The sequence below is a fragment of the Lepidochelys kempii genome, chromosome 9 (assembly GCF_965140285.1).
Source record: "Lepidochelys kempii isolate rLepKem1 chromosome 9, rLepKem1.hap1, whole genome shotgun sequence".
In the NCBI taxonomy this organism is placed as follows: Eukaryota; Metazoa; Chordata; order Testudines; family Cheloniidae; genus Lepidochelys; species Lepidochelys kempii.
In genome coordinates this window covers 50,206,319-50,223,840 of record NC_136388.1, presented here as the reverse complement: position 1 = coordinate 50,223,840, position 17,522 = coordinate 50,206,319, and the positions used below count along the sequence as shown (strand labels likewise).

The 17,522-nt window shown below is 50.4% G+C and overlaps 1 protein-coding gene across 4 annotated transcripts in view; it reads left to right on the top strand.

Annotated features, from left to right (window-relative positions):
• The first annotated feature begins 1,400 nt into the window (after positions 1–1,400).
• The window catches only part of ETV5 (ETS variant transcription factor 5), a 37,872-nt gene continuing 21,750 nt past the window's right edge, over positions 1,401–17,522 (top strand). For 2 of the 4 annotated variants that reach the window (XM_073360311.2, XM_073360308.2), the window contains exons 1-5: positions 1,401–1,495; positions 3,700–3,848; positions 3,991–4,078; positions 4,199–4,246; positions 4,355–4,405. In XM_073360311.2, the coding sequence (XP_073216412.1) occupies positions 3,804–3,848; positions 3,991–4,078; positions 4,199–4,246; positions 4,355–4,405 (232 nt within the window). In that variant the 5' untranslated portion in view covers positions 1,401–1,495; positions 3,700–3,803. Of the gene's footprint in view, positions 1,496–2,063; positions 2,130–3,699; positions 3,849–3,990; positions 4,079–4,198; positions 4,247–4,354; positions 4,406–17,522 lie in introns of those variants that run through there. The other 2 variants (XM_073360310.2, XM_073360309.1) reach the window with 2 other exon arrangements.

The following is a 17,522-nucleotide window of genomic DNA, read 5'->3' as shown; positions in this document are numbered from 1 at the left end:
GTGCCCCCTGCCCTGGGCACAGGGCCATATTAACCTTTTGTGGGTCTGGCTCAAAAAAAAAAAATTGTGGGCCCCCATGGAGGCAATGGTGCATGGCATGGGGAGGGGTCCCCAGAGAGAGGGACCAGCCACAGGCAGTAGGGAACTGCATGGCAGGGGTGGCCCTGCTCCGCCCAGCCCAGTGCAAGGGCACTATTTAAAAACCGGCAGTTGCCAGGTGCACACTCAATCAATCCCCTGTGCTGCCAGCATGCCCCTTCCCCTCGGGGGTGGGCCCATGCCATGCCACACAGCCCCCCTCCCTGTCACCCAACAAATACCCCCAACTCCCTATAGCAAGAGGCCCCCAGGACCCACTACACCCAGTGCCCCCCCAACCCTGCCACAAATGCCCAGCACCCCACTCCCCATAACCCCACCACAACTGCCCAGCACCCCACACAGAACCCCCACTCCCTATTGCCCCAACACACACATCTACCCCACCCCCTCACAGCCCAGCACCACCCCAGATCCCCCAGAGACTCCCTCCCCCAAGCCCTGCCTCCCGGCCTCACTCACCGGCCCTCCTGGGAGGTGACTATGTCTGCTGGGCTGAGCCAGCAGCGCAGCCAGGGCTGAGCCAGGGGCCAGGAATCGCTCCGTCCCCTCAGGAGTGGCCAGGGCTTGCCCTAGCCAGGCTCCCTCAGGACCCACTTCCCTGGAGGGGCCCAGCCAAGCCCACCCCAACATCCCTCCCCACCTGGCTGAGACTGGCCAGGTTTCTGCACCAGTCCCAGGTGGCTCAGCTTCGGGGAGAGAGGCAGGGCCCACCAGTGGTGGGAAGCAGACACTGCCCGGAGCCAGAGGTGCACTGGGGCCTGGCCAGGGGGCAGAGAGGAGACAGAGGGTGGGGCCATGGGGCGGAGAGGAGCCCGTGGCCGGCTGGCAGGCAAGCCAAGAGAAGCAAGGGGTGGGGGGAGCCAGCGGGGTCTCGGGGTGCAGAGCAAGTGGATCAGGCTGGGGCCCCTTCTGAGCATAGGCCTGGCGCTATGGCGCCATTGTAAACCCGAGACTGCCTGGGCACGGGGGCCGCGCTCCCGGTGGGAGCCTGGTCGCTCGGCGAGGCGCTGTCTCTTTAAATCCTTCCCTCACTCAGCCTCCCCCTTAGGACGCTTTTTTTATGAATGAAAAACGTCCTTGCAATCATTATGCAAATTAGGCTGCGCCGATTGGCTGGCACTCCCCAGAGAATAAATTATGTACATTAGTGCTGGGTGAAGGCGGGCGCAGAACGTGCTGCTGGGCCACTGAGACCAATCAGAATGGCAGGCGCCGTAGCGACACGCACCATTGGGCGGTGAAAAGGGTAAACAAGCAGTGATTGACGACTCCTGGAGGGGCTGTGGGCCAATGGGGACGGAGGGGTGGGCTCGGGGGGCCGCTTGGGCTCTGGCAGCCCAAAGACTCCGGCTCCAGGCGACTCCGCGGCGGCTGCGAGGGGCTACGGGACACGGTGAGCGCGGGTCGGGGGGAGGGGGCTGCGCGGCCGTGGGGCGCACGGGGCTCGGGCTGGCGCAAGAGGTGGAGGGCGCGCGGGTATGGGGGCGCACAGGGCTTGGGAGGAGCGAGGGGGATTGGGGTGCAGGCGAGGGGCACGCGGGGCTTAGGGGGGCGCAGGTGGGGATTGGGGGTGCCGGAGGAGGGGCGCGGGAATGAGGTGCCCATGCAGGCGAGGGGCGCCAGGGGTTTGGGGGACCAAGGGGTGGGAAGTGCAGGCGGGGGCGCGCGGGGTGTGGGGGTGCAGGCGGGGAGCTTGGGGGTGCAGGCGGTTGGAGCTGGGGGTACCTAGCGTCCGAGACATCCGTTTGGGGGTGCCAGGGGTATGCATGTTTGGGGTACAGGAGGGTGCGCAGGCGGGGTTAGTGTCCCCGTGCAGGTGGCGGATGTGAGGTTCATGGGGTGTAGGGGGTGGGCAGGCTTTGAGGTGCACAGGATGTGGGGGGCGGGAGCAGGTGGCTGGGGCTGAAGTGTAGGGGCGCGCGGCAGCCTGCTCTAGCTGGGGGCTGCCGGACGGAATGGCTAAGCTTGGCCGCGGCTGCTCGGAGGGCAGCCTCGTTGCCCCGTCCCCATGCGAATATGGGCGATTTGTGAGTGGAGCATTGAGTTCCCCTCAAACTGCGGGGGTGGGGGCTGAGTGTCTCTCCCAGGGCTGTGGGGGCGGGGGGGCGCATCTGAAGGAGTTTCATGAATGGGGAAAGCTGGGAAGTGTGTGCCTTGTTTTGTGAATGGGGCCCTGCGCTGGGGATCCAGTTACACTCTACCTGCTGCTGTTCCCTCTTCCATTCATAAAGCTAAAGCCAGATTTGTGTTGTGGGGGAGGGGATGCTAATTTTATTGTTTGACTGTGTTAAAGCTTTCCTGGGGGCACAGGGAAAGGAACAGGCGAGGAAGTGGCTTAACTACAGGCCCAGTTAAATACACGAGGTCTAGAGCCCTCTAAAAATGCTGCAGTTATTGAAAAACTGGACCCAACCACTACTTGGGAAGGATTTCTGGACTCAAGGCGTCTCCTTTGCATTCTTTCATGCACTGCTGAGTGTTGGAGCAGGACTCTGATATTTTAAGAGCAGGCTTTAGTCTGTAACACACAATACTGCTTGGATAGGGAAGCTGGAAAGGTCCCTCCCCTCCTAGGTGTTATGAAACTTGTGGTGTGCATTTTTCCTCTTCATGCTAAATATTTAAATACTAAATTCCTCATCTCTGTTTATGGAGAGGGGAAGGGGAAGGCTTATATGCCCTTGGATGCTTTTTAAAAAATCTACCGCAAATGTAGCGGCACAACAGTCCTGCACTCCATTGCACACCAAAACTACTCAATGTTTTCAAAAAGCAATGCAGTGAAAGTTGCTCTTTGATTAATTTACAACAGTCTGGCTTCTGGAATGGGAAGAGTTGCATCAATAGCGTGAGGGAGTAGTGATTTTCCACTTCATGTAGACTTCAGTGTCAACTAAACATATTGGAAACGTTTTCTTTTTGTTACCGGGTGTTTAACTTCTCAAACATATGAGGGGCTTGGGAAGCCAAATGCTTTTCTTAAAACAATGATTTTCATTATTTTAAAATGGCCCATAGAGAAGTATTCTCCCTCTTTCTCTGACAGTACCCAGAAGAGTTAAACTTTGTTTTCTGTTTTCTTTTGATAGATTAGCTCTTTCGTATTTGTTAAGTAAACTGGGACTTACTTTCCATGGACTTGTTGCTATTTATAGCTATCTTTTAGCCATGTAGAGAGAAAATATTTGTACTCTGGGCAATTTGATCTCTCCCTTGTAATCCACGCCTTTGCCCATATGCTTGCTTTTAAGCGGTCATAATCAATCATTAGTGATGTCACAGCAGTTTCCATAGTAACTCTGTGACATCACAAACTAAAGGTTATGACCTCTCTGTTCAAGCAAGAAGTTAGGTAATAGAGGAGAAACTTGTGACTGAAGATGATCAATCATAGCAAGTTAATTGGCAAGGGGAGAAAATATCAGAGAGTAAATGGATTAGTCTTTAAACATAGCATGTTTGTTGTGTGTTAATTGAGCCCAGCAGTTAATCCTTAAAGCTCGCAGGCAGTGTTCTTTCCATACCATTAGAGAAGGGGAAGTCTGTTCAGGCTTAAAGGCAGGTCTTGATGCTTTGCGTCTTTTTTTTGTTCCTTAGCGTTCAATCTGCCAAAGTAGGAACTTTGAAGAAAACCCTTTTTCTCTGAAATTGGCTTCAATGCTGAAAACATTTAGGGGGATACTAAAGATATTGGAAGCACAATGGATGGCTTTTATGATCAGCAAGTCCCTTTCATGGTCCCAGGGGTAAGTCTTGTTTGTCTCTGTCTCCCAAGCACTTTTTGTTCTTCATCTCTCTTACCTTAAGATTTCTCTTCCTTTGTCTAGCGTGTGCTGTCTCTGGTAAGTTTGTTGTGTCCTTCATGGCAATATGTGGTCTCTCTTTCAGCAGTCTTGCACAGAGGAATGTCGAGGCCGGCCAGTGACTGACAGAAAAAGGAAGTTTTTGGACACAGATCTGGCGCATGATTCTGAAGGTAGTTAAGTCTCCCCCTCTTCATTAAGATTCAGTTTAAGTTGTCACTACTACCTCTTTTCTCCATAAAAGGCGAACCTTTTTGTAACTGTCTTATACAATTCTTTTTCTTCTGTTCCAGAACTATTCCAAGATCTCAGCCAGCTTCAGGAGGCTTGGTTAGCTGAAGGCAAGTCTTCATCTCTGCCCTTTTTCTATATCACATTTTCTAATGCATGTGTATTTGGAGCAACTAAACTATTTTACAACCTCTCCCCCCCCCCCTTTTTTTTTCCAGCCCAAGTTCCTGATGATGAACAGTTTGTTCCGGATTTTCCGTCTGATAACTGTAAGTAACTCCCGTAGCTGCTTGTATGTTTTGCTGTGATTCTCTGATGTGATCAATGTTATGCAATATTCAATGCTGCTTTGAGTTGTTCCCTTATTACCAACAATGTAAAGATAGCTGTTTTCTGCACTAATTCATGTAACTCACTAGGGTTAAGAAGAAGGTAGCATGCAGACTTGCATGGTTTTGGTTCCTCAAGATGAGGTTAGGCTATATTTCCAAGTATTCTGTCTTGACTAGAGAGCTCTGTAAAGATAGTTTATCATCTGTGGGGCTCCCTGGGAACTCAGATCTCGGGATTCTTTCGAACACCCGCGGATTGATTGTCCATAATAAAATAGCTTTTAAAATCAATTTGATCGGAACACATGTGCGGTGCTACTTGGGTAGCTAACATCTCTCTGTGATGGCCTTGGAGCTTTTCTAGTTGTAGCCTAGTGAGGCTGTCAAGGGCGAAGCTGACTGGTGAAACTTGAGCTGTGCTGAGCAGCATCAGGGAGCATTAGTCACTGGCAAGCAGGCATGTTTAAAAGAAGATTGATGAAAATGCAGTCCCTTGTGAATTGCATCAGAGAGAGAATTGTTCCTTAGTCACAGTGATGATAGAAAACACCTGAGCCAGTTAGAGCTCCTATTTCCCCCCTTTATATGCAGCAAGCTGCTTGTGTCTGTATGTTCTCCCTGTGTGTATTTTGGACTGACCATACTGGCATTAGAGGCTAAATAAAAGCAGGACGTTCTTGGATTGTTAACTACAAACATAAATACCAGCTTGGTCTTTATTAATAGGCCTTTGTACTAAGTCATACTGCTACAGAACGTAGAGGAAATCAAATTTAGCCTGCAGTGGAACAGATTCTTTGCTGAAACTTTGTCACAGCATGCAGCAGAGTATCTCATGCTACAGTAAATGCATGTTAATTATTGCTCTTTGATTGCTTCTAAGCGAGTGGGATGTTTGCCATGAAACTGCTCCAGACAACCAACATTTTTTACTTTCTCTCTCTGCCTGGAGATAAAAGGCAGGCCTGGAGTCAGAAACACAGGTCTGTGTTGACATTCTAGCCCAGCCCTTCCAGTTCTTGCCTGGAGCAGTATAAACTGCAGTGTGTGTGGGAGGGTGACTCTTTTGGCAGAGGTTCTTTCAAGTGCCTTTCCGCGGCCTTATTTCTGTGTAACCTGAGAAGTTTAGAGAGCCAAGATGACCACCCCTGGTCGCTGGGGTTTTCGGAGTGAGCCGAGAGACCTAAGCTTTCGGGTTGAAGAGGCTTGTCTGTGTCTTGGGTGATTAAAATGTTTCCTGCCTCTGCCGAAGATAACTTAACTGAAACAAGTGGCGTAAAGAGGAGTTTGTGTTGAAATGTGGCTGTCCAGGTAACTCCAAATCGACATCTTGGCTTTATGGCGTAGCAGCACTAAAAGGATTTGTATAATGTTTCTTAGGCTAAGGCAGTTCATCCTCCTGCCCTTGAAACCTAGAGCACCTGATGCAAAGGGTAGAGGAGGAAGAAGTGGTGGAAGGCAGGGGGCTACACTATGTGCTCTCCACAGTCTGTCTCCCTGTGCCTGCGTGCTCAGAGCAGCATGCTGCGTTGGTGCCTAAACTTGAATTGAGGTGAGAGGTTTGGAGAAACTATGTAACTGCCTCCCACCTCCTTAAGAAGAGTCCTGCAAGCAGCACTCTGGGCAACCGGCAGGACCTGAGCCCACATTGGGGTTCTGCCAGGCTTTCTGTGGCCTGATGGGGAGGAGAAAATGGTGGGAGGGGGGCATAAAACCTGCAGAGGAAGCAGTGAGTTGGGGGTGTGCTATCACACTGTCGGCAAGGCTGGTAGCAGCCAGTGCTGGCTTGTTGGCTTTCTTCTCTCCTCTCCCTCCCCCCACCTGCTAGATGGGAGGGAGAAAACTGAACTCTCCCCTAAGGGGGCTGGCTGGGAATCCGAACAGACTTGCACTTGCGACAAAAGGCTGTTTTGGGGCTAAAACCTCAGTAGCTTGCTTTTTTTATATATATATATATATATATATATATATATATATATATATATATATATATATATATATATATCTATCTATCTATCTATCTATCCCTATCCCTATCCCTATCCCTCACCGGCCTGTAAAGAGGGCTACAAATATTACATATTGTAAAAACTCATGGTGGGGTCTGGACTGCACCCGTGTGCAGTGTCTTCTGGGCAGGATGGTAGTCTTGCACTCCAGTAGCTTTCCTTTTATAAGCTGAATGGTCCAGAAGTACTAAGGGGAGCATAAAGAGCACTTGGATTTCAGTGCCTAGTAATGTCTGTGGATGCAGACTGCTGCAAGAACACCGAAGTCCATGTTTCCTATTGCACATGCAGTCTTGGCATTGAACCCAGCTGCTGCACGATTTAAAGGGACACTGTCAACACAAATGACGGATTTGTCCTTATTTGCTATTGTTGAGATTGGGTGGGGGGCCTTAGGGGATTTGACTGTGCTTTGTGTGTAGTCAGTTTTGCTTCATCCTGCTGTTATGCAATAACATGACATAATACTCTCTCAAACCACTGTCAGTAGAACTGACAAACCGCATCACAAAAATGCTGGGTGTCTTTTCCGGCCCCACAAATGCCTCTCTGGAGGACAAAGTGTGCCCATGGTGACCCACCCTGTACGTAGTTCTGTGGCAAACGTTCTGTCTGACATTCTCAGGGCTGGGTAAAGTCAGTCCCATCAGTCGCACCTTGCCAAAAGTTTGACAATGCAGAGAAGGCTTTGGGAAGAAAAGTGACTACCAGTTTTTGCTGTTAATTTCACAGTAACCAAGATCATCTCATCAAACCTGTTCCTCTGAAGATTTTCTATAAGGTCATGCTTAAGAGCAAACTGGAGTTTTACAATCTTCTGAGTGAAAGGGTCACTGTATCATGTGTTGTATCTAGGCTTGGAAGGATTTTGCTTTTTAATTGGCAAATGTTGGTACACCTTGATTTTTCCACCAAACACACAAGTGGACAAATATGTCCACTGATGATGATGATGATCAAAATTTACCAAGTGGCAAAGTAAGAAAAATGCTACTTGAGAACAGTAGTGTTCTTTCAGGGTATTGACTTTTTATATTTTGACAGGTGACGTGAACAGTTTGCATTTTAACAGTTATGAAACTTTGACTTTTTGAATCTGTCTACTGTCATTAAATAATTAGTCCGACCCCCACCGTAACTTCCTACAGCTGCAAACCTTTAATAAAAAAAAAAAAAAGCTTAAAACCTATCATTTTGCAGAACTTTGAAAATTTAAAGCAAAATATTGGGAAAAAATGCTAGTCTCTGAAATAAATAAATAATCAAAAATGGAATTCTGCCAAGCCTAGTTGTATCCTCTTATAATGTAGAGGAGAAATGATCCCATGGAGAGCAGGGGATCAAGGGAGCCATGGACCTAAAATTCCCTTCAGTCTCCAGCATCAAAGGCTGAATTCTTGAAGTCTTTTCACTGAGACCCTTTCCCAGTTGTAGCTGTAACATTCATCTCCCAGAAGTGGCTGGGGGGGGATGTGCACAGAGCCAGGAGTTCCAGTGCGTGGTTGGAACAAAGGCTAGAGAGATGGGACTCCTCTGTGACCTCTGGCTACTCATACCCATTCGACAGGTGGTTAGTCTGAGGCAGGCAAGTATTTTAAGGTCCTATTCCTGCTGTGAGCTCTCTAATTGCTACCTTCATTGATGCTCCACAGGGATCTGCTGCCGCAGGATCAGCGCCATGCTGTCTAACAGGCTGTTACGTTTATGGTGTTCTTTTAAGCATCGGAGTTTGTTGTAAGCAAGCTTCTCCCTCGGGCCCCAGTAACACCTTAAGTCATTAAAGCAAATAAAGTCAGATTGCTTTCGTTTCAGAGGAGAGATGGTTTTGTGGTTAAAACCAAGAAAGCCAGGAGGCTGGTGTTCTGTTGCATGCTGTGCTGTATGACCCCCATAGGCATGTCCCTGAATGGCAGCGCCCTGAGGATTAAATAAAGGCTGAACAGGCACAGAGCAGGGGAAATGCGCGAATAAAACAAGCGAGCACCATGGTGCTGGACACTCCACAAATGCCCAAGTCTCGTGCTGTTTACTTGCGTTTCTCTCAGCCTGGACAGCTGAAATCGGTAGAGTCAGCCAGTCCTATTGTACGGTGGTCACTGGTTTAATATATTGGTTGCAAACATGGCAAGGAAGGTTCACTTGTTTCTACAGAACCTAGATCTGGGCACATACTGGAGTCAACAGCATCCCTTCGAAGTCAGTACCTGGTTGAAAGGGGTTAGGCAAGTGGAGGAGAGTAGAAGGATTTGAATCCGAAGGTATCCTTGAACTTACTTATGAATGGCTCCTGGTCTGTTTTGTTTGCACAGGAGAATGCCTGTTCCTTCTTTCTCCCCGCTCTGGAGAGTCAGTAAAGTGGAGAAAATAAAAGCCCTAGGTTGACATGAAACTGAGCTATCCTGAAGGCTTCAATTAGAGCTTGAAAAGTGGTGTTCTCTCTCCTCCCCCTCCCCCGCGCCCCTCTCGACTCCTCAAAGAGACAAGATGGGATCAGCTCTAGGGATTGGGTTGGGATTCTTGCCCTGAATCTCTTATAGCCTTTATTTTAAGGCCAGAAGAGGTCCCTAAGATCTAGCCCCAGGGTTCATAACTTGGGGATTGTGAGTAGTCCTGGGGTGTTGCTGCCACTCACCCTTTCTTTATGGGGCCCAAACCTTTTCTCCACGTGCGGAAAAGGTTGAGAGCCTCTGATCTAGTTGGACCTCCTGCAGAGACCAACGCAGGACATAGTTGGCAGACATCTGCTTTTTTTCCTTTCCAACTGCAAATCAAATTCTTATCCGCTCAAGAATACTAGTGCACTGTGGTGAGCTAAGTGAGGGGCGATGGGGTCGGATGCCAGAATCTATTTTTCTTTTTTTCTAAAATAACCTAAACTTAGCCTTGTGGAAAGATGCTGAAACTAGGTCTCTCTAACACCGAGTATACAGGCAGGGAACGTGAGTTTGATGGGTCACGTGGGGTAAAGTGGTGTTTTCTGGTCTGACTCAGAAAAAGCACCATCAGGCTGACGGTGTGAAATGTAATAAAATGCTGTAGTGAAAGCCAGGCTGGGCAGACAGGTAGGTTCCCTTCACTGGTGGGGGGGGCAGAGGGTCCGTCCTAGGCTAATGTGTTGGTGCTGCCCCCAGGAAAGAGCAGAACTTGGAAGCGGAAGATCGCTTACCTGGCCAGTTCAAACATGGCACAGCTCTTGTGGGGTCCATTCTGCCAGTACGACATTCGTGGGTGCATCCCCATAATGGTATGGGGAGATGCGTTTTCTAACCTTCTCTATAGTTAGACTAGTCACTGGCTTTTGCAGCTTCTAATAACAGTGGAGAGCAGTAGAATTGAGAGGTTGAAAGCCTGTTCGCATGCGTGTGCCCGCTCCGCATCAGGGAAGCGGTGCTGATGCCGATAATGGACTATGATCACTTTTGTTGTTAGCTCACTGATTGTTCTCTTACTGGGGCCCAGCCTGCTGCTGCATAGGGGGAGTGAAGCACAAGTTGGTGTGACATGACCTGGCCGGCGCTGTGGCAGAAATGCGCCTCATTCCAAGGCTAGCCATGGGGGTGTCATGGGTCCAGCTCTAATGCAGCCCAGGAGAGACGGTCAGAATAAGCGCTCCCCTGCCATGTGCCTCAATCCCCCAAAAGCAGCTGCTGAAGGTTTTTTTCCACCTCTGATACATGGAGGGACCTCTGCAGTTCATGCTCCTCTCCCCATACCCTGGAACCTCAAAAATGCATCTAGGCTCTGCTGGCCATGAGCATGCTGAGTCCCTTGTGAGGATCAGCAGTTCTCTAAGTTGATTGCAGCTCCCCAAAGCAAAGCAGGGCTGCTGAGGTGTGGCGGGGCAGATCTTCTCCCCTCCCAGTGAATAGGAGAAATGGGGGGGGGGTCCCAGAGTGGGCCACTGCCCAAGTCAGCCGGGGAAATCTCGCCCAGACTTGGCACCCAGCAGTTCTGTTTTGAACAAAGGAGCCCAAGTTTAACTTCTTGCCTCCTCCTTTGGCCGAAAGGCATTTCCGGCCCTCGCCTCAAGCTGAGTTGCGCAATCATGCTGGTTTGGAGCGAACGCTGCGAGAAGCCAAGTTCCCCAGTGCAGTGCAGGCCATTCCTGCAGTGTTTGAATTCCTTATGTAAACGTTGCGCACAGCGCAGGCTTCTCTGTGTGGACAGCTGGTCTCTGTTATGATCTTAAGTGTCGTTTCCCTTTTCTTGAATGGTAGCGCTGAGCGGGAGGGATTGTTTTTTGGTCTCTGAATGAATGGAGCGTTCCAAATTGGTTGTGAATGGAGGGCGGTGCCCGCTTGCAGACTTTTTCAATGAATAACCAGGCCCCATTGTGCTGCTGGCGGAAAAACAACCCGCTCAAACAACACAGAGGCTGTTGGAGAGAAACATGCCTGTGATTGACAGCTGGAGCACCTCCAAAATACGTTTCCTTTTGCTTTCCCTGCTGCTCAGCAAGGCCAGGCTTAATGGGTGTGATAGTCTTTCTCCCCAAGGGAGGGAATTAACACTAGACATGCTGAAGGGCTGCCACTTAATGAGAGAGAGGGGCCCCAGTAAATCTACCATGCATTGCTGAATGCCTCTGCTTTCACTAAAGCAAGGATTGATCAGGAGAGTAGTTACTCTTCCCTGCCCCAGCGAATGGCACAGTTGTGGGTGCCCGTCCCTGCATGTCTGCTGAAGGAGAAGGAACGGCCAATGGAAGGCAAGGTCTACACGCCGTAAAGGATTCTGCGGCACCCTCCCATCTTGGGCAATTTTTTAATTTTTTTAAAATCTAGTGATGACCAACTTAATTAGCTGAGCCTGGAGCCAAGCTGCCTCCTCTCCATTCCTTATTGGAGAGAGAACTGCAGAGTGACTTAGCTATGAAGCCTCTCTCAGGATTTCTCTGAGGCCCATAGTACCAGCTGAGCAATTGGGGGGGGGGGGGAGGCGTTCCATGCTGGGAGCATTAGCCCTGGGTGCACTTGGGGAGCAGCTAACTAGCCAGGAAGGCTGGGAGCACTTAGTTCAGGGCTGGTCTCTCGGAGTATATGGGGGAATGTATTGAGACTGCGTAGAGCTAATACTCCACTTCTGATTGAACAATACAGCCAGGCTTAGTCACTACTGGGTAAAGAACTCTGACATCCTCCCTTGCCTAGAGTGGCTGCTTTTAGAAATTAATTAGGTTAAGCATTTATTAGTTGGTTTAAAAAATTATATATAGTGAACAGACTTCGTGAGTATGTCAGAGGCAGCCTGAACTGGGAGTGATCTGGTTTAGGTTTTAAAGGGACACTGTCCTTTGAACTACTCAAGGGCGTGGAATTTTTGTATTCCACCTTAATCTGACTAACGTCGCTTTTAGTATTTCTGTAAACTCATCTGCAAGTTCAAACGGCCAGCAGGGTGGGCATTTGAATTTGTCTCACGACTGTGTTACTGCTGAGTTATGTGTGCCTCCAGGCTCTTTGACCCACAGGGCCCTCTCCCAAAGGAGCAGTAATTAACGTGAGGCTGTAATTATTGGCTTCATACAGTAATGAACGCTGCCTAATTTCTCATGCATTTAACCCTCCTTGTGCTGCCTCTCTTCCCCAACCATCCAAACTGCTCCATTCCACACCCCAGAATTCAATACCCAGCCCAGCATCTTCCAGCTGCCCCAGTGCTAAACCAGCCAGGGACAGCTTTGGCTGGGGTGTGGGGACAGCTCTGCTTCTGCAGGGGAGTGGACAGGGCTGGCCTGTGTCCCCCACCAGCAGGATCCTTGGGGTCCTGTTATGCAGGAGCTATTAAGCCTTGGCTGTGATGATCTCTTCAGCCTTCTCCCTTTCCATGGGGAGAGAGGTGGGACTTTTGCAGGTTGCTTTCTTTTGGCCAGTGGCGATAGCTCCGTGAAGAAGGTGGAGACTGTTTAGGTGCACGCTGGCATCGCACTGCAATTCTAGCTGTCTAACTTGGAGCTGGTTTCAGTAAGGAGAAAGGGGATACTGCATTCTGGCTACTAGCTTTTGAAGTAAGAAGATCAAAGCCGAGTTACTGAATTAGATGAAACCCTCCCCCCACCCAGCAGACCATACCCCAACCAAAAAGAGAGTATATAGAGCAGCTGACAAACTTCAGCTTCAAAGTACAGTGGGGAGGAAAAATCCTGTAAAAGTAACTGGATTAGTCCCAACTTTTTGTGCCACTTCTCTGGCTACAAGAGCTGGAACAGAATGAGGAGCGTCTTGACCCGCAGAGAAGATGCTAGCCTGCCGATAGTGTTTCTTCTGGCTCCTACTATAGAGGCAACATCTCTAAAATATCTAACAGAAGATATAACTACTGAGAATAAACCAGATTTCACATAATAGAATCACAGAAAATTAGGGTTGGAAGGGACCTCAGGAGGTCATCTAGTCCAATCCCCTGCTCAAAGTAGGACCAACCCCAACTAAATCACCCCAGCCAGGGCTTTGTCAAGCTAGGCCTTAAAAACCTCTAAGGATGGAGATTCCACCACCTCCCTACGTAACCCATTCCAGTGCTTCACCACCCTCCTAGTGAAATAGTTTTTCCTAATATCCAACCTAGACTTCCCCCACTGCAACTTGAGACCACTGCTCCTTGTTCTGTCATCTGCCACCACTGAGAACAGCGAAGCTCCATCCTCTTCGGAACCCCTCTTCAGGTAGTTGAAGGCTGCTATCAAATGGGCACTAACTTCTCCGCTGAGCTATCTGAAACCAAGCTGTGAGTGGTTCCTGACCCTGCTTGACAGCTGGCTCCCCAACCGCCAGGGTGAGCCTGCACGTGGCTGGGTCTGCCTCACTGGATCTTCAGAGCCACAGCCCTGTTAAGCCTGATCAATGCTAAAATAGCTGCAACTTCAGCAAACAAGAAAGGTTAAATATATGGGGCCGCCCGTCTGCAAAACCCCAAGGTGCCGTTCTGTTGAGCCTTGTGGAAGCAGGTTCCAAAACCAGATGACTCCAAAGGCTTTGATAATCCATAATCTGAAACTTTATATTCCTGGGATTTCTACAGCCATGGACTCTGCCTTCTGATTTGTGCTCTGTAGCAAACCACTGCCTCCAGGCCAGTGGTGTCGGAAGGGAGAGCAGATTGACTAGCACGCTGCCGGAGGGCAGGGAGTGCTCCAGAGACCAGACCTCCACTGTCAATGCCTGATCAGGGGAATTCCCTCTCCCATGAGCTCAGCGGTCATTGTAATGATGTAGCAAAACCCAGGGGACCTCACTGAATCAGATGGGAGCCACCCGTGTCTGTGCTGCGTCAAAACTTGTAGTTGCCCCAAGTTTTGAGCAGGTCAGTCCTTGTAAAACACGTGGGTCCTTCTTGCTTTTTTATCTTTACGGCTTCCAAAGTATTTGTCCATGATCGCAGAAGGGGCCAATCTGCTGGTGGGTTTGCTTGTGTGCTTTCCCTATGGAAGGCTTCTGGGAATATGTGTGTGCACCGTTCACTCGTGGAGGAAAAGCTTCCTTACCGTAAAATCTCCTCAAGAAGCTGGGCTCTCCAGCCAGCTCTTGGGAGGAGGTGTGTGTTTGGGGGTTGTACTCCAGGCAAAGCTGCCCATTGAGAAGTGTTGCCATATTCTTGACCTCAGGAGTCAAGGGGTGAGTTCAGGGGTGAGTCTTCCTGTTCTCTCTCAGGAGTAGGATGGCATCTTTCTGTGTTGCTCTGAGGATAGGTGCCGACTCCCTGGGTGCTCTGGGGCTGGAGCACCCACAGGGAAAAATTAGTGGGTGCTCTGTACCCACCAGCAGCCAAGCTCCCTGCCCCACCTCGCCTCTGCCTCCTCCCCTGAGTGTGCCACGTCCCCACTCCTCCGCCTACCTCCCAGCACTTGCTGCCACCAAACAGCAAGGGAGGAGGGGGAATGTGGTGTGCTCAGGGGAGGAGGCGGGGCCGGGGTGTGGATTTGGGGAAGGAGTCGGAATAGGGACAGGGAGGGGGTGGAGTTGGGGTGGGGACTTTGGGGAAGGGGTTGGAATGGGGGCGGGAGCAGGGGCAGGGATGGAGTCAGGGCAGGGCAGGGCCGGGGACAGGGGGTTCGAGCACCCACCAGCACCAGTAGAAGTCAGTGCCTATTGCTTTGAGGGCTTTGAATCCAAATTAAGGACTGGCAACAAACACTCAATTCCCATCTGGACAGTAAGGCCGAGTGGTTGAGAGCCAGCTAGAGGGGGATTCTCAGTGAAGTTGCTCTTCATAGAGCAGATCTGTCTAAATGGCTTTATGGTCACTTTACTGCAAGCAACTCTTCATAGTCGTTTCTTGACTGCCCTGATACCGTTCCCAAACATAGAGGTGAGACCCTGTAAAGTGAACCTTCGCTGCTTTGTGCACTGGGAATCCCACCCACAGTGGTGGCATCTCTCGACTGAGAAGTGGGGAGTACTCTAGGAATGGGGGCTTGGATTATGATGTCTGACCAACTGTAACAGTATATTTACCTGATTGTTGAACAGCTGGGTGGACAAACAACCCAGGTGCGCGCTGAGGCATTAGTTCTGTAGTTTTGGTTCTGCTAATCTGCAAACATCGTGTCTTTCAGTGGGTCTTGTTCGCTTGCAGGTTAGCAGGTTTCTGCTGTGTCCATGCAGTTATGGACCTGCGCTGCACTTCGTCTGTGCGCTGGCTCCCTGCTGTGTCTCGGGAGCATTGTCCTTTATAACTAAACAGACATTTCATGTAGCCTCTGAGGTGTATTGTAAACTGACAAGCTTACTGTCAATCATGTCAACAGGCCCTCTTTAAAGGCACTCCTACAGTGAGCTCTCAGGCCCATCCCCCTCAGCACAGTCACCAGGCCCATGTTTTGCCCTTCCAGGGTCTGTCTGTGCTGCACACTTAGCCTGGGTCCATGGGACCCGGGCGTATGTACTAAGGGTTTCCAAGCCAGTTGTTGAGCATTCACGCTACATTGCAAGCCTGGGTTTACAGCTGGTGGACCTGGGAGTCTCAGCAGTGCTAAGGTGTCCATACTGCACTACTCAGACCTTCTCACTCGGATCTGCGGCTTGACATGCGTCCACCCTGCAAACTGACAGGGCTTGGACCTGAGTCCCAGCAGCACTTGAGCTCTGATCCCCTTCCCCCGGCAGGGTCCTAGGACCTGGGCCATGAGTGCTTGCTGATCCGCATCAGACTGATTTGTGTGTGGACAGAAGGGGGGCTTGGGCTTAGTGTGTAGTGTAGACATACGCTCAGAGGGCAGGCTCTGCACCGCCTTTCCTTTTTCTTTGTGCTCCTCCCCTGCCCCAGTGATCACTAACTGCCCTTGCTTTGCAAGATGGGAACATGCATTATGCTAAGCACCACCAGACTAATTCTGATGTGGTTATAGCACATCTGAGCCTCTGGCAGGCTGCCATTATGTCTGCTGCTGATCCCCCTCTGCTGCCTTCTCGCTCATAGAAAGAGCCAGCAAACGCCATCATTTGTGTTAAATGGAGCCTGGGGGAGGGGTTGCTCTGTTTTTTAACTCCCTTCCCTACTGGAAAAGGACAGCGCGGCAGGCAAGCACAATCCAGTCACCAACTCCGAAGAGTAGCATGTGATGTTCTACCCCTACCCCAGTTGGGAGCTGTGTTGCAGTTCTCTTCATGCAGTCAGTAGACTCGCCCAAAGGCTGAGCGACCACCCGCTTCTGAAAAAAGAGAAGGAGTACTTGTGGCACCTTAGAGACTAACCAGTTTATTTGAGCATAAGCGTTCGTGAGCTACAGCTCACTTCATCGGATGCATACCATGGAAACTGCAGAAGCTTCTGCAGTATGCATCTGATGAAGTGAGCTGTAGCTCACGAACGCTTATGCTCAAATAAACTGGTTAGTCTCTAAGGTGCCACAAGTACTCCTTTTCTTTTTGCGAATACAGACTAACACGGCTGTTACTCTGTCACCCCCTTCTGCACACTTGCTGGGCAGGAATCCTTGTGTTGATCTTTTCCCTTCTTCCCAGAGCCATGCCAAATATCAGCCGATAGTGGAAGGTGGCTGTCTACACTTAAATTGCAACAGTGACAGTTTTAGTGCTTCAGTGCAGCCACTCCCTACAACCACAGTGGCTATAGTTAAACCACTGCCCCAGAGAGAATTTTTCTGTCAACCTAGCACTATCTGCACCGACGGGGGTGGAGGGTTAATGGGCTTAACTAGTAGCTGGGGATGTGTGGATTTTTCACGCATAGCAGGTTTAGTGTAGACCTGGCCTTAGTCTCTGCATTTTCTGTGCAGGGGCTAAGTTTGACTGACTGACATTTCACCCAGTGAATGGCCCACTTCCTTTTAAAAGACACAGGGAAAATCTCACCCAGCTTTTCATAGCTGCAAAGGCCAGAAGGACTCTTATAACCTAGTCTGAGCTCCTGCATGATACAGGCCAGAGAGCCTCATCCAGTTCCCCCACTACCCACAGGGAAACCTGTTGGATTTTTCCAGCCTGATTCCCCAGCCTGGTTTGTCTCTAGGGCTGGTGGCAGTCCAGTGAAGACAGTCGGGGCCCGTTACTGGAGCAGACAGTCCTGCTGGTGGGGTCAGGCCAGAGCTCTTGTTCCACCATTTCAGTGACACTCTAGCTCCCTGCAGAGCGGGAAAAGTGAAGTCGTTTCCTGTGGCGTGGTGGTCGTGGGGAGCCGCTAAAGAGACCCGCTTGCAGGATTGTCACTGATGTTTCTCAGTGCTGCGGCAATTCTGCTGGTCTCGTATTAAAGAACGATGACCCCTCCCCCCACTCCTAGAGGTCAGTGATACCAGGACGGGGGGAGAGACTGGCTCCCGACTAGATGCACCATGCCGCCCTGTACGGGGAATAAATGCTGCCCTCCCGCTGTTCCAGGTCAGTCTCCTCTGGCCGTGGCTGGTGGGGGGGCTCCTGCCTTGCTTCTGCATTGCTCTCTTGCTCCTTGGGGTGTGGTGCCACGGCACACTTGCTTGCGCTGGGTGAACTGTATGGATTGGGGCTCCAGTTTCTGCACTGAGGTCCTCCAGTCCCTTGCTCAGCGGGTAACCCCCTCCTCCCCACTCATGATGCACAACCAGATCT